Source organism: Rhinolophus hipposideros, assembly GCF_964194185.1.
Source record: "Rhinolophus hipposideros genome assembly, chromosome: 9".
Lineage (NCBI taxonomy): Eukaryota > Metazoa > Chordata > Mammalia > Chiroptera > Rhinolophidae > Rhinolophus > Rhinolophus hipposideros.
This window is the reverse complement of record NC_138055.1, coordinates 87,976,190-87,992,532: the sequence shown is the minus strand read 5'-3', so window position 1 is coordinate 87,992,532 and position 16,343 is coordinate 87,976,190. Positions and strand designations below refer to the sequence as shown.

General features: G+C 48.5%; 1 protein-coding gene and 1 long non-coding RNA gene across 3 annotated transcripts in view; one reads left to right on the top strand and one right to left on the bottom strand.

Annotated features, from left to right (window-relative positions):
* Positions 1-369: 369 nt before the first annotated feature.
* Positions 370-6,293, bottom strand: LOC308502287. Its single transcript, XR_013994020.1, has 3 exons — positions 6,234-6,293; positions 5,052-5,128; positions 370-2,935 (listed from the first exon to the last, which is right to left on the bottom strand). It is a non-coding gene; the product is annotated as an uncharacterized lncRNA (long non-coding RNA).
* The window catches only part of PRMT8 (protein arginine methyltransferase 8), a 97,859-nt gene continuing 87,763 nt past the window's right edge, over positions 6,248-16,343 (top strand). The window contains exon 1 of one of the 2 annotated variants that reach the window (XM_081059867.1): positions 6,248-6,764. In XM_081059867.1, the coding sequence (XP_080915993.1) occupies positions 6,690-6,764 (75 nt within the window). In that variant the 5' untranslated portion in view covers positions 6,248-6,689. The remainder of the gene's footprint in view (positions 6,765-16,343) is intronic. The other variant, XM_081059868.1, reaches the window with a different exon arrangement.

Genomic DNA, 16,343 nt, shown 5'->3' with positions numbered 1-16,343 from the left:
CCTGATGCCCAGCACTTGGAAGCAATTTGGTTTCCCTCCAGGGAGAAATATCTCATGTCAGCATCTTTCACGAAAACTTTCCCAGGCATTGTCAAACTTTTGGTGTAGAAATACCTTTAAAATAAGAATTGTGCCTTTTATTTCATAGATCTTCCTCCTCAAGGCCTGATCCAGGGCTCTGAATGCAGTAGATGTTTTTGCACTTGACATTAGAAGAGGGAAGGGGAAGGAATGTTGGATTTGTGCCTTCCAAAGGTTCGAGTTACAATCTGAGAAGTCAAATTTTGTTAAGGATGTGGCAATATATATTAAAATGATTCCACTTTGGGGAAACGATCACGTGGAAATAAAAGCTCCTGTTCATAAGGGTATACGTAAAAGAACATTTATTGTGATATTGCTTTGAGTGAGAGGAGACTAGGAACAACCTGAAAGCCCATCAGTAGGATGCTGTTTTTAAAAGGTATGTTTTATCAGTAAGACATGATATAGCTTTAAAAAAATAATAACTTGGATTTACATGTAATAACATGAAAAGAAGTCTGCAATACACTGTTTAATGAACAAAGCAGGATACTGAGTAAGGTATGCAATATGATTCTACTTACGTACAACATATGCCAATACACTGTTTAATGAACAAAGCAGGATACTGAGTAAGGTATGCAATATGATTCTACTTACATACAACATATGCCAATAGTGGATACTTATATGTACATTTGCATGAGCAAAAAATGGAGGAAACATAGCAAAATGTTAATAATGTCCTAGAGGTGTACAGTTTTAAATTTAAAAAAAAAATCTAACAAAGCCTAAAAAAAAAAAAAAACGTAACACCCCTCTGGGAAGAGAAGAAAGAGATCAGGGTGATTAAATGGTCCGGAAAGAAAACAGATGGAATTAAACACAGCTTTGCTTAGCCTCCTTTGCTGTTTGTGTATTTTTAGGCAGGGCTACCCCTGAATCACCAGAAGTCAGCCCTGTCCTAGGGCAGATCACAATTTGTGATCAGTATGTAGCATCAGTATGATCAGTATGTGACACCAGGATGTAATCCACTTGCGGGGTGGGGCGAGGTGGCAAAACTTCTTATTTATAAAATGTTGGAGTTGCACATTCTTGATAAAACAATGTGTCCCCAGCCTTACTCGATTGAAGGCTATTTTACTTCTGGCCCAGGCCCTATAGCCTCCAAGGTTTCTCTGCTCATTTTCAATAGGTACTTTTTGCAGGGCCTACCTGACTACAGACCACTGATTACATAGCTATATTTAACCTGTAAGAACCAATCTACATGACCCCTGATAGTACCCGAATCTATAACCAACTCTTTCTGAAAGGTATGTCATTAGGGTAGGGATATGACTTTTCATCTTTTAACCCAAAATGCCTAGCACAGTGCTTGGCTCATAGTAGTGGTTCATATATAGGCTAATGGAAGAAAATGTGTATTGAGTTGTTGCACTGGATAGATTAAATTGATTTCTAGCTGGCTTTGAGGGATTCAGGAGAGATTTTCCAGAAAAAAAGGTAATCCTTTAATGAAAGATTTGGAAAAGAGGAAAGGAGTGAAATGTACAATCTCCACCAAGAAGAAACGCTAATTTCTGTTGTGACAGCATTTAAAAATACGTATTTTAGTATCTTTAGGGCTCTGCTACTGTATCCCTTTCCCCTTCTCCAGAGAAGTTGGGGTTACATCATAGGTCACTGAGAAACTATCACATGTCTTTTGGGTGCTTCTCAGGTAATAATAGCCTTAGTAGGTAATAGTAGGTAACAATAGCCTTAATACTCAGCTTTTAAGAGCATAAAACACACCAAGGATTAAGTTATTAATGCAGAATTACTAAGAACAATGCCTCCCAAATATTGTTAGAATAAATAATCAAACCAAACAGTATCATCCAGCACAAAACCACAGTGAATTGACTTAATCATATATTATCAGAGCAAGGAAGAAATAACATTCTGGTTTTAATGACCAAAAAGAAAAAAAATTACCTGGCAGGCACTGGTGGCACTTTGCAAGTTCTTTGGAACGCAGCTTAAGAAATAGCTGGGAATTAAGACTGTAGAGCCTTCTATGCAGAACTGCCCAGGTGTGGGGCTCCCTGGAGGCTCAGCCAGGTAGCTGGCTGCTGCAGCCTTGGCCTGACTCCCGTCTGGCCCAGAAAACATGACAAACACTGCTGGGTTAGCTTCCGGGAAGTGGTGATGGATAATGGCTGTGGCCTGATTCTTGAGGAGCCACGGATTCACGGCAGCGTGTCTTAGCCATATGTCCTGGCCACATGTGAGGTTCCCGGAGTGGAGGAGAGGGAAGCCACATATTGCAGAGACCACACTTGAACAAGTCAGAGCCTGGCTTTCCTAGACAGGATGGTCTACAGGTTAGAGAAACTGCATCCTGATACCCTGGGCCCTGGGTTTTGGGAGGCAGCAAAGGAAGTATTGATTGATTCCTGAAGTTGAGCTGCTACATGTAGTCTTCACCTTCTGGAGGGCTCACAGAGAAAAGGAGACAATTAAGTGGTCATAGTATGGGGCAGGTGGGACCTTATGGGCCTTGCTCAGTCTTCTAGGGTTTGCAGGAGTAGCTATGCCCAATAATTAGTCTAACTGAACCCTTCTAGTGACAGGAAATCCACTTTCTCTGTTGCATCTCATAAAGCTGGAAACTTTTCCCTGAGAGTCTCATTCCAATCTTTGCATTCTGAGTCAACCATCAGCACAACTTCTCCCAAGAACCTTGTGGCTTTGAAGAACCTTTGTGTTTGAAATGGACTTTTCTATAATGTGGGTATCCTTGTAGTTTTGGGGGGCCCTTTCTATAACTTGAGGACCTCCTTTCTCTGTTGGTCTTTTCGTCTCCTCCAAATATCCTTATCCAATTGTCAACCATGAATGCCCATTAGGATCACCCAGGGACCTAAAACAAAAATAAAAAAATCCTGATGCCTAGACTTCATTAAATCATACTCTTTGGGGGTGGAACAAAAGCACTGGTATTTTTCAAGTTCCCTAGATGATTCTGCTCTGCAGCCAAGGTTAATAACAACTGCCTTGTTCCCAGAAACTGGTTAAACACTTGAAGGTCGTGCTATAGAATAAGGCATCTTAGATTCGAATCCTGACTTTACCACTTGGGTAATTCTCTGTGTTCTGTGTCCTCATCTGTTATGTGGGGACAATACCAATACCTCCTGAAAAGGTTGTTGAAAGAACTGCATAAGAACACATTAAATCTAACAGAGTCTCTGGCACGTAATAAGTGCTCTGTAAGTTAAACTCAGAACCTAGGAAAGACCTAGCAAACATGAACACCATGTGCTCTCCACAAGCCAGGCATTGTTCTAAGCACTTCACGCGTGCTCGTCAATAGCATCGCATTGAAGACCTAGTGTAAGAAAAGTGATATAGCAAAATGTGTCTTTAGGACTTCTTTACTTAGTAGGACATATTGTCCCAGACTGCCCATTTAACTCACGTCCTGGTGAATTCCCTTTACCTCTTGTCATCTCATATTTCTCCTTGCCTCTCATCAAAATCCCTTCCAAAGCTCTTCTACAAACGTTCTGACATTTCAAGGCATTCAAGGTGACTAAATTAAGGGCTCCCCAATATTCAGTTCCATGTCTTTTGTTGCCTTTTGCTAACCACTGTGCCTATTGATGAGCTAGGCATAGAAGAGATGCCCAGTAAGTTCTTCATAGGATAAGAAAATTAATTAACCTTATAAAAGACTATGCTAATATACTTATGTAAGAAAGTTGAAGAAGACCGAATTCTTGTGAATGGTGTGGAGGGTGAGAAAATAATACTATCAAAGCCTACCATATGCTAGGTATTTTTTATGCATCACACATTTCAAAACCCTAGGAGATGGGTATTCAGGTAATCTTTTTGCTGTGTAACAGTGAGTCACCCCAAAACTTAGTGTCTTAAGCTAACAATTATTTTGCTTGTGAATTTATAATTAAATGGGAGCATAGCAGGGACAAGTACTCTCTGCTCCAAAATGGCTCAACAGAGAATTGGGGTAACCACTTTCAAGACAGCTCACTCAAGTCCTTCAGCCATTATAGAACAAGCTGGTGACCCAGACTCCTCAATCACAACCACAGGCTGGCTCTGGGTTGAATGGGTTGGAATAGAACACTCTTTCCATGAGAATACAGCTCTCCATCTCAGCCTCTCCACTCCCCATTCTAAGGGGAGCCGTGTCTGTGCTTGGGGAGAAGCCAAGCCAAGCGAAAGATTTCAACAGAGAACTGAGGAAACACACCCACTGAGGTTCTCATAGCAACGTAACCACGCACAGGCAGCAGCCTATTTCGGTGGGAGCCTGTCTCAGCTCCCCTCCTCTCTGGTGAGTCACAGAATGGAGGCAAGGCTCAGAGAGCAGTGGTGTGGGGTGGGGTCAGAGGAGAAGGCTGGACTGAACGTCGTCGGGAGGCTAGCTGAGGGATCACAGACAAATGCGCTCCTATCTCTGATTTCAGGGTCCTTATTTATAAAAGGAGAGGACTGGACTAAAGAGCTGTGAAAATACTTTCCTTTTTGATTTTCTTTGCTTGTACAAGTACTGAGACTTCCTTGGTAGGGGATCAGATGTGTCAGGATCTTTTGTCTCTGAGAAAGTTGCTTAGAGAAAACAGAGTTCAAGAGGGTCAAGTCATTCTTTAGATTCACCTCATTTATCCGCCTACCACTTTCTGCATGTTGGCAGGATGTGAAAGGGAAGGAGAATAACCAGGCATTGCCAAAGACTGCTCACTCACTCCCTACACTAATCCAGGTCTGTGATCTGAGAAAGAAAAAGGTTAAGGAGGTTAAGGCCATTCTATCATGTAAAGGTGCTCCTTCCTAACACACAACCCCAGGCTGGCTCTGGGTTGAATGGGTTTGAAAACACACACACACACACACACACACACACACACACACACACACACACACGCTCCCATTAACTCCAGCCTGTTGCCCTTTCTCTTGTCACTCTTCTTACTCTCCATCCCCTTCTGTCCTCTCCCTCCTCCACTTACTGCAATGTGTCTTCTCTTTTCCCTAGGACCAGTTGATGGAGGCATCCTTCGATTCTGGCCTTTGTCTTCAATGGACTCTGGGGTGGGTTGAGGACAATCAGGGTCACACTTCCTGCTCTCAAAGGTGAGGGTAAAAAAGCAAGTACAGCACGCTGCAGAACTGATCTATTCATGTAAGTGCAGGGATGAAGAGAAGAGAGCCAGGAGGCTCCGGGGGCATCTTTTCAGTCCTGTCCTTGACTTGTGGGCTGAAAGCTTGAAAGTGCATCTGTCTTTGAAGGATGCGGCTTGAGTGGCCTGTTGTCATGGGAGAGACCGAGTGGGGCTCCCCTCCCCCTTGTTCTATCTCCCACCAGCTTGACAGATGGCCAGTAAGGGGGGGAAGCTCTCAAAGAGAAGACAAGAATGCATTGTATAAAAATTCACACCCCCTGCTGCCGCCCAAACTCTCTTAAAAAAGGATCAAGAAAATCCTAATGGGTACGTGACATCCTCCCTTTCTCCATAAAAGGGACTTCAAAATCTGGTGACGATGGGGGAGGAGTGAGGAGGGAGAAATGTGTCTGCAGGGGTCTGCCAGGGAAAACTAGGATAAGGGAGCTCGACTGCAGACTCATCCATTTGACTTTCCCCCGCCCTCGTTACCGGGCCACCTCTGGCTGCACCTGGCCTCTGCCTGGGAGAGCCTTGCGGCCCCACGCGCCGTGGATAAGGCGTGTGTGAGAAAAGGAGAGCTTGTGATTCACACTCAGTCCTAGACTCGAAGGAGTTAAGGACCCTCCCTCATCCAGACACCTATCCCTTCACTCCCCAAACTCGAAACCTTAATTCACCAAGGAAGGATCCAGGAATTGGCAGAGGAGCGGGAGAGTTGGGGTGGGGCGGGAGAGAAGCAAGGGGGGCCCGATCCTGCCCAGAGCGTGTCCTGGGTGGGAGGAAGCACACTCGGGTCTGAGAACCCGCCAGAGCCCAGCTCCCGAGCCTGCTTCCTCCGAGCCTCCCTCGTGGCCCTGCAGCATCCGCGCAACCTTTGCCCCCGCGCAAGTCGTCCGCAGCGCGGGGGCGTGGGGGCGGCCCAGAGACCCTCGCAGCGGCGTGGAGGGGGCGGGCCCGGGGCGGTGGGGGCCCTCGGTCTGCGCCCCGCCGCCTGCTCTACCAGCGTCCTACCCCGCCCCCACTCACCCAGCTCAGCCCCTGCGAGAGACGTGCAGGAAGCGTGTTGCTTCGCCCCGCGGATCCGCAGAAGTTGAGAGGAGTTGGCGGCCGCCTCCGGCCCGCGGACTTTGCGAGCAGCCGGGAGAGAGCCGCCGCCGCCGCGGAGCCCTCGGGGCTGCCTCCCTCCAGCTCAGCCCGCCGCGCGGGTGGAGAGGGGCGGGGAGGGGTCGGGTGCGCGAGAAGAACTTGCAACTGTGTGAAGGAATCCGGAGCAGATGAGAAGGGAGGAAAATAAAACAAAGTGGAGACTGCAGGAAAGACTCAGCCGGGGTTGATTGTATCTGCTGACGCTCCGGCAGAGGGGTTGGGTTGGCTTTTTTTTTTTTCTTCCTCCCATTCTCTCTCTTTCTCTCTCTCTTTTAAAGCTACACCAGCTCCCTCTTTCTCTACTATCTCTGTACCACCAAACCCTTGCTGGCGCTTATGGGCATGAAACACTCCTCCCGCTGCCTGCTCCTAAGGAGGAAAATGGCGGAGAACGCTGCCGAGAACACCGAGGTAAGAGGCGAGAGGGCCGGGCGCTCGGCGACCCCTCCCCGACCACCGCCCCGCCGCCCTGGCCGCCGCCGCCGCGCAGCACCGAGTGCCAAACTTTGCCCGCTCCATCCAGTTTGCTTCCGCCGGCCGCGCGCGCGTGTGTGTGTGTGTGTGAGTGTGTGTTGGGGTGGGGGGAAGACAGTACATGTCTCAGGTCCCCTCCCTCTTGAAAACGCAAAAAGAGTCTCTCTCACCCCGTCTCCTCTCCTGCCACCCGCCGCTCGCTTCTCCTTCCCCCGAGTCCCAATTCCCGGGCAGCTTCGCTCCCTTGCCCTCTCCTCTGGGCTCCGTTAGGGCTCCAGAGTCTCGGCTTCGTGCAGAGCTGGGACGGGGGATCCTGGGTCCGGGTCTGCTCCCTGCAGTCCCTTGACTATCTCCAGCCGCTGCCCCACATTTACCCTTCAAGCTCGAGTCCCTGAGCTCTGGTCCCCGCAGCACCGCGGAGAGCTCCTGGCCGTTGGGGGGGTGGGGGTGGGGTGCCAAGCTAAGCCTGCGGTAGGACTTGGGTACCACCAACAGACCCTCCCGCCCAGATCCGGGGCGGGGAGAGGTATGCACTCCTCTAACGACCGAGCTGCCTCTGGGACGCTAAACCCGGGGACGGAGCGCGGGATGCGGCCACCTTCAGAACCAGGGACAGCGTCCGCTCCTGCCGCAGCCGAGCCCGCGCCGGCGGTGGGGGCTGCGCGCCGCGGGCTGCAACGACAAATGGGTCTGCAGCCACTCGTCCCGCAGCAGCTTTTGAATGTCGCTCTGGCTCCTCAAATTGCGCTCTGCCCCCCACCCCCACCCCGCGCGCCTTCGGCAGCCCAGTAGCTGCCCTTTCTCTACTCTCGAGTTGGCCCTGAGCCGCAATGAGCCCTGCTGGGTTTTCGGGTCCCAATACTGAAGGCTGTGTTCTCTGGGCTGGCACTGACCCTGCTGTCGTTACAACCGGACTAGTCCGTAGGTTCTGGGCACCTGTAGTTACGAAGGGGATCAGCGTGGGCAGTCCCCTTACCTTCCAGGAGGAACGGTGAGCCGAAGTGGGGGCGGAGTGGGGCAAGTGTGTGAAGATCATCCCTTACTCGGTGGCAGGAGAAAAGCAGAGAGCAAACTCCCGGGCTCTATGAATAGCCAGGTGTCTGGTGGGGCTGCCGTACATTTCACATGTGGTTACCCATACGCACCGTGGGGCAGGGATGGAGGTGTGTCGCGGGAATGGTCCCTCTGTCTTGCTGGAACGCAGAAAGGTGCAGAGACCCTTTGACATCTTCCCTCGAGGTATGAACTGCAGCTAACCCCTACCCCACAGCGTAGGCAGCAAAGCTTTAAAAAACTCCATCTCTGAGAGGCTAGAAGCAGCGTACATCTGGCAAGTGTCGCTTTCCAAACAAACGTGCTCTGGGGCTGGAGGACAGTCAGGTATTCAGTAGCTAATGCGGTCTCTGAGTTCGGGCAAAGCCAGCGAACGTTCCCCTGGACACTGGCTCTTCCCCACCCTCCTCCGGAGAGCAGACATTCAGAATGCGGTGCGGTGCGAGCGCCTGGCCTCACCGCGGAGAGCCAGCCTTACCAACCCGCTCGCCCTCGTCTCTCTGATCGCCCACCAGCGGAAGAGGTTTCTAAAAATAGCTCCGAGTCAAGGTTGCACTTCTGTAAAGTGTTGAACTAGCGGGCACGTAACAAACAGTGCCTGCAGTCAGGTGGCTGGAGCGCTGGAAGCCAGAAACAGCTTCCCCCGCCGCAGCCCTCCACCTCGCCGCTCGGTTTCTAAAAAAAAAAAAAAAAAAAAAAGTGTTTTCGGGTCTCTAGCCCCCGCACCCCGCCCGTTGCACGGGGTCTGGGTGCAGACCCCCGCTGGGTTCCGCGGGGTGCAGGCTGCTAAGCTCCCCACCTCGGCCAGGGTTAAAGGCGTCCAGCAGGCAGGGCGACGCGCGCCAGGCTATTTTTACTTGCTTCCCCCGCGGCTGCGCGCTCCCCCTTCTCAGCAGTTGCACATGCCAGCTCGGCTCAAGGCATCAATGAAAACAGCAGTAGAGGCGCTGAGCTCCAGCGAGCAAAAAGAAAAAAAAAAACAAAACATTGCACACCGCGGCGGTGGGTGGGGCAGACCCAGTGGGGGCTCCTTGGAGGGCAGTGAGTCTCGGGGTTCAGGTCTTAGCAACTTCCCTGAGAAGGGGAGGAATTCAGACTTGTTCACATGTGCCCGATGGAGGCATTCAGGCAGCGTGACAATCACTTGGTTTTTCTCCAGCAACTGGCTGTTGTTGGAGTAAGTCAGGACTAGAGCAGTACTTCCAAAAGTGAGGGATTGTGGGTTTGCCTGCATGTATGGTGGGAGAGAGAGGCAAGGACGCCTCTGTGGGGTGTGTGTGTGTGTGTGTGTGTGTGTGTGTGTGTGTGTGTTTACGTGTGCGCGCGTGCACACGCTGATAGTGGTAGTAGTTCTAGTTTTTAATCGACCACATCTTAATCAAACACTGCCTCTGTACCAGGAATCATTAGGTACCCCATGCACCCACCCAGGCCCCCTGCTCTCCAGGGACTCACAGTCTGCTGGACAGTGGTGCCTGATAATGCAAATAATCCTGCGGCAACTTTTCTTGCCTTTTGTTTGTGTTGTTTGCAAGTGCTTGTACCTCCTTTAATCCTCACAACAGCCCTGTGAGATAAGCACAGGTTAGTATTCATTTGTTATCCCCATTCTCTAGGTGAGGACACTGAGGCTGGGAAGTCTAGTGATCTCTGAAAGTCACCTGGTCAGCTACATCAGCCTTGGAGCACAGCTTAATCCCACTTCCGATTCTTTGCCCTGTGCCCTACATTTGTAATTTGGAAAAGATGCCATGTGTGAATGAGAGTAGGTGAGGAGTGGGGAAGAGGACATTACTTTGGAAGGGAGAGATAAAATGTTGGGGGTAGGCAAGGATGATGGGAAGAAGGTGTTCTTGAAAAGGTAAAGATGGGGAAAGGTATTCTAATCCTTAGGCAGGGAGAAAATGAAGAAGACTGCTTATGTTGTGAGCTGAACCTCTCGGGACATGTGAAGTCCGGAGCCGAGGCAGTGTGCACATGGGGGGCACAGGCTGGTGGACACCGTTGGCGGGGGGGGGGGGTCCTGAGTGTACTCTTTAACCACTTTGACCTCAGTGCCTTTATGTGTTAACTTGAGCTGAGTCTCCTTATGGTTTCGAGTAGGATGGGATGTAAGGAAATGCGGGGACAGTCCCCAGCACGTGGTAAATACGTAGCAACGTCAGTTCCATTTCTGCTTTCTCAGGCTCCCTCGATAGGCCTCTGCTGCTCAAAGGCTTCAGTGCCACCCTCCTTTTCAGTCCCCTCAAAGTGTCTGAGGCAGGACGGCCTCATCTCTGCCCTCAAGAAGGCCTCTCACTGCTGGTCCTCTTCCCTAATCCAGCGTCATTGTCACTGCTTGATGGGCTTTCAGAAATAGACATCTGCTCATGGTCAGACGTCTCTTTGAAAGCTTACTATGTTGCCCTAGTGCGTATAGAATACAGGGTAGAGCCCAGTTTCCTTAGCAGAGTGTGCAAGGCTGGGGCTGCCCTTTCCCCCCTTCTTCTCTCTGGAAAAAAAAAATCTTCCTCAACCTGGAAGACCCAACTCAAAGGTCACTCCCTCTGGGCTGCCGTCCCAGATCTGTCATTTGTCTTCCACCCCCATGTAGCCTTCTCCTTCATACGTGTTCTTAACCCCTGACTTTCACTTTTCTTATTAACGATAAATTGGCTTTTTGTTGTCCATTTCTCCAGTTAGGTAATGAACATTTTTGTTCTTAACACAGTGCCTGACACACAGTAAATAATGAATGCTAATAGATGTTGACTGAATTGATTCATGTAATTGTGAACCAGCTCATGAGCCTTCTGGGTTTTAGCCACTCACGGCTTTCTGAAAATTGGGCTTCCTATCTCCCATTCCTCTGCTACACTTATGTTACTGTGGACCTTTAAAACTCAAAGTAAGTAAAGGTTGTGGGAATCAAGGTGCTGTAGCAACTCAAAGCACGGTACATTTTGGTTATTCATGTACCCATTGGATACTCAGTAATTACTGACTCTTCTCATGTGGTGTTCTTCCCAATGGAAGATAAAAGGACTAATCACAATGCCCAGTTAGTAACCCTGAGGGTTAATGGCCCCTTGTGAGCTCCTTGCTGTACTGATTCTGATGCATTATTGATGGTGGTGACCTCCTGATTGGGGTTTTAGCACCTCAAAAGAGAGCCCCCAGGGGTGAGAAAACAGTTTTAGCATTTTGGAGACTGTTTTTTGAAAGTCCTATTGCCTTGCTCACCTGGGGAGAGAGAATGGTTGTGGGTTGGTCTGTACCCATGTCTCTGAAGAGTGCAGGGTGGGGACGGGGGGCTAACTCACATGGGGGCTCTGGAACTAGCTTGCCTGGTTTAAAAATCCAGCTCTGAATTTAGTAGATGTGTTATGTTAAATATAACTTAACCTCTCTGGGCCATACAAGGTTGTTGTGAGGATTAAATGAATTAATTTAGGCAAAGGATTTAGGACATGGTGAGTGCTCAGTAGTGTTTGATTCTTATTCTTCTAGCTTTTGGGAGTCTTGCCGAAAAGTAGCAGACTGGATGGACTCTCCCACTTCCTTGCTTCTCTGCTGAAATAATCCATAAACCATAGTCCACACACATTTTCCCTTCCTCAGCAAACACTGATTTCAGTCCCTAAGGGAGCTCCGGAGAATGAAGACGATACCCATACTTTTTTTTCCTGGGAAATTTGGCTTTTCAGAGAGCCCAAAATTGGCTTTTGGCTGTCAACAGGGTGAAACACAACACTCCTGTCTCCAATTCAGGAGAGGGTTTCGTTTCCTCCTCTTTGCTAACTGTGCTGTGAAATGATTATCACATACCAGTGTGGAACATGCAAACATTTGTAGAAACAGTACTTATACCTTGGAGTCTACTGTGCCAACAGGAAAAAAATGGGCAGCAAGACAGTGTGTGAAGTGCCAAGGTAACTGGAAGCGGGATGGCGTTGCATGAAAAGCAGGTATTGTTCTGTTGTGAACTGACTATTGGAAGGACAGAGAGAGCGCGGGCGAGAGGAGACCCCCAAAAGGTCACTCCATTCCTGCTTCTGCTGCAGAGCACACTTACTCAACCCAGGGTGCACAGCGGCTGCTTGGTAAAAAGCTTGGGAGAAGGCGATCTGCCCGACTCCTTGTGCATCTCAGTAATCAGGGAATTCTTCCTTAAGTCAGAGCTCAGTCTCTTCTTTTACAATCCGAGTGACCTTTGTGTATGTTATTCTAATGCAAAGTTGCCTTTGCATTTTGGCCTGTATGAGGGCTGTGTTACCCTCTGGACTAGTTTTTGTTCCAAGTGATTCCAAGCCCTTTCTATGGTATTGTGGTACTAGCCTTCTATGGGAATAGCCAGGAGAGGAGCATTGGAGAAGGTTTGCCTCTCCAGTGTCAGCCAGCCCATGGAGCATTTCAAACATCAAATGGCTTTTCCGTCTCACTTGTCATTAGAATTCCTTCAAGCATCATAGCTTTCCCCAGATTTGTAATGGGTGACCTGTAAGTAAAGATGTCTTTTTCAGTGTAATTTGATAAAAGCAAACAGCCTGATGTGCCCATTTTCATAAAGTCATGGAATCTTAGAGCTGCATGGAGACGCAAATCATTTTTCAACTAAGATATCGTAAAACTTGCCCAATATCACAGAGCTTTTTAGCCTCGAGGTCTTGTTTACTCCTAGGTCAATGCCACTTCTACCTCCTTTAAATGTAGCACCTATCTGATTCATTCTTTTATTTTTTGTGCTGATTTTCTATCGTATCCGGATATGTAATATCTAACACCAGTGTTTCTCTACATAGATTTAGGAATTGTGCATAATGAGCTCTCTCTCTTTTTCCTAAGAAACTTAAAATGCTTTGGTATATATCATCTTGTTCAATGCATGCCATCATGTATTACACACATACATACATGTTACATACTGCACACCATGCATAGATACATAACACTATGAGTTACATATTATCCCCACTGTACAGATGAAGAAACCAAAGCATAGAAAGTTAGTGTTAGTTGCCCAACATCCCACAGCTGGTAAGTGATGGAGCTGGGACTCAGACTCTGGTTTTCTAGCCACCAAGACCCATGCTTTCTCCAGACTACCAAGCTGGGAAGTCACCAGAAGGACCAGAGTAGAAATGCAAAATATGGAGAAATTAATAGGAGACATGAGGAATGGTGGATTTGAAAGAAACCTAGAAGAGGACATCGGCTTTTCCCCCAGGTCTTCTTTTCCTGCCCCCACCACTACCCTGCCATCCTCACGCTCACTGTCCTCCATGCTACGCCCCTCCATGCTATGGGTGACAGGTACCTGGTATGATTTGTGGCCAGGACAAGCTTTATTCCATGCCACCTACTCATCTAAGATGTACCCATGTCTGTAGTCCTAGCTTTTGGACCAGGAGAAAACTCTTGTCTAACAAAATGCACCTCGTTGGAAACTGGACCCAAGGCCATCCATAATAAGCCTGGACTCTCATCCAGCTTTTTTCTTAGGATGAAATGAATAGCAAGACAGGAACTTTGTTTTTTAAATTTATCTTTGTAATCTTATCACCTGTAGTCTTTTTCCTAGGACTTCTGTAACAGAGTACCATAAGCTGGGTGGCTTAAAACAACGGAAATCTATTTTCTCACAGTTTTGGAAGCCAGAAGTCTGAAATCCAGGTGTCAGCAGGATCGGTTCCTTCCGGAAGTTTTTAGGAGGAATTTGCTCCTTGCCTCTTCCCTAGCTCCTAGTGTTTGCCAGCTGTGCTCGGTGTTCTTTGGCTTAGGGACACATCACTTTAGTCTCTGCCTCTGTCTTCGCATGGCCTTCTTCCCTGTGTGTGTGTCTTATCTCTTCTTCCTATAAAGACACAAGTCATGTTGGATTAGAGACCGTCCTATCCAGTATGACATCATCTTAACTCGATTAGATCTGCAAAGACCTTATTTCCAAATGAGGTCATATCTTTAGGTAACAGGGATTAGGACTTCGACACATCTTTTTTGAGGACTTAATTCAACCGTCAACATCACTCAACACAGTGGCCACACATAGTAGGTCTGCGTAGAAAATGGCTGACAAATGACTGAATAAACGCATGGTATGCCTCAGAATAGTCACAAAGTCAATGAAGGTGGTCTGTCCCCGTCAAGTCCCTTTCCTGCTGCTCCTCAGCTACCCACCTTGCCCTCTGGCTTCCCAGCGTCTTTATCAGGCCTTCTTTCCTTGAGCAGTAGAAATAATTATACTAGAGCTACCATGTTAGTGCCCTCATTACGTGTGGGGCACAGTGTTGAGTGCTTTGTAAGTATTGCCTTACTTAGATTATACAGCAAGATCACAGAACAACTCTGATTATTCCCATTTGGCAGTTGGAGAAATGGAAACCTGCAGTGCTTAATTATCTTGACCAAGACTGTAGCGCGAGTAAGTAGAGTTCGAGCGCTCTCAGAGTTAGAATGTGTTCTGCTGTAGACTCAGGCCTTCCTCCCCACTAGTCTCCAAATCCCCAACCTCAAGCTGCTCACCGCCTTTGCCCCACCCAGCCCCCACCCGCTGGGAGATTTGGGAAGGAGCTGAGTAACTTCCATGCATTGGAAAGGGCCTGTGGCTGATTGGAGCTTGACAGTCTGGACCAGTTTCACCTCCTCAGCCTCCCAGGGGATTTGCTTTGTTGCTGCCAGAGAAATTATTTTAGAGGTAGAATTATGAGCCCATTACCAGCTCATTTGAAGGGCTATTCTGGAGGGCAGGAGGCACGAGAACTCTCTCAGCACCTTCCAGTATGGGTCATAAAACTGTGTGGACCACTGACTTCTCGGCCTGAGGCAGTTTTGTGTGGAGGTGAAATGCGCAGGCTCTGGGGCAGTACGCCTGGGCTCAGATCTCAGCTCTGCTGCTTACTGGTCTGCACAAGTTACACAGTGATCATCTGTGCTTTGCTTTTGTCATCTAGGACATGGTAATAGCCCTTTATCCCACTGAGATATTGTGAGGATTACATGAGTTATTTCACGTAAACCACACATCTGGCATGAGGTAAATGCTCAAGAAAGATCAACTAGTATTTATAATCTGGGCTATCCAGTGGTGTCCCAAAGTGGGAGCAGATACTAAATGACACTTACTGGTGGCATTATCAAGTCAGTGCCAGCAGAGGTTGGAGCAGAACAACGTCTTTGATTCAGGTCATTGAAGCATTGGGTCATTGATTCAGCCGTTCTCATGTCAGCCAGCCAGAGCCACAAAGACAGCTGAAGATAGGGCCCGGGGGCGGGGGGGCAGTCCCACGTGAAGTGACCCAGTCACAGGAGGAATAGGGTTCTCTGTGACCCACAGCCTGGCATACCTCTCTCCTAGCTCACATTCAGCTCTGGGATCTAGAACTCAGCATCTAGAGAACGAAACTGATACCTCACTGAGTACCTGCCAACGTGAGAGAAATGGGGGAGCCGAGAGTACCAATCATGCTAGACTGCAGCCCTTCTGAGGGACAGGCCAATGTCTCAGGCTTCTCTGTGCTCCTCACAAGCCCTGCTGCTAGAAAAGGCGCAATTCCTGTCTGTTCACCATTAGCCTGATTGGTGACCATTTCCCACGTTCCCACTGAGGGAAACTGAGACATGGGGGGCGGGGAGAGAGAGAACAAGGTATTGCCCAGGCTCATGTGGCAAAACAGATGTTTAATGACTGTGTTGAAGTCCCTGTGCCTTTGGCCGTAAATCCAGTAGAACATGTCCAGTGTGTGAGGCCTGACCCGAGTGGCACAGCTAAGAGCAAACTGGGCTCCTGCCACTATAAAGGGAACCGCGAGGCACACATTCATCAATTAGGGCCCCGTTTGTAGCTCTATTGTGAAAGATAATCTCTTGTTAGCTGAAGGAAAGCAAAGTGGTGGCCTTTTAAGCCTGGGCCTGGCAGAAAATGAAAGACTGCAATTCCCACAGACAGTTAAACTCAAGGACTTCATCTCCCCTAACAAGCAGTTATGACAGCACTTCTCTAAGGAGCCTCAATCGGCGAGGCCCACACAAATGATTACAGCCCTTCCGAGGTGTAGATAGGATCCCAATTAGGGAATGTTCTCTATTAACGTGCATTCGTTCAGCTCTTGCCTCTAGGTATGCAGTAGGAAACTGATGAGTACTTATTGAATGAATAAAGGAAGCAAGCCTGTATATCAGACATATGTTATACCAACTTCCTTTTGTGTTAGAATCCTTTTCCTACCCTAGACCTCTCTCCTGACTCGGAACCGTATACCTGACTGCCTCCAGGACATCTCCAGTCAGATGCCTCTTCAGGGTCCCCTCCGGAATGTCATCTCTTGCCGCGAGTCTGTCTCTCTCCTACGACCCTCACTTTGCTTAGTATTAAGCCACCAAAGTCACAAGCCCCAACTCTCCTCTCTCCTTTCTCCACCGGCAGGCCTGATGCTGCTACATGGCAAGGGTTTGTCCCCTTTGCCCTGAATTTATCTTCCTTTGTCT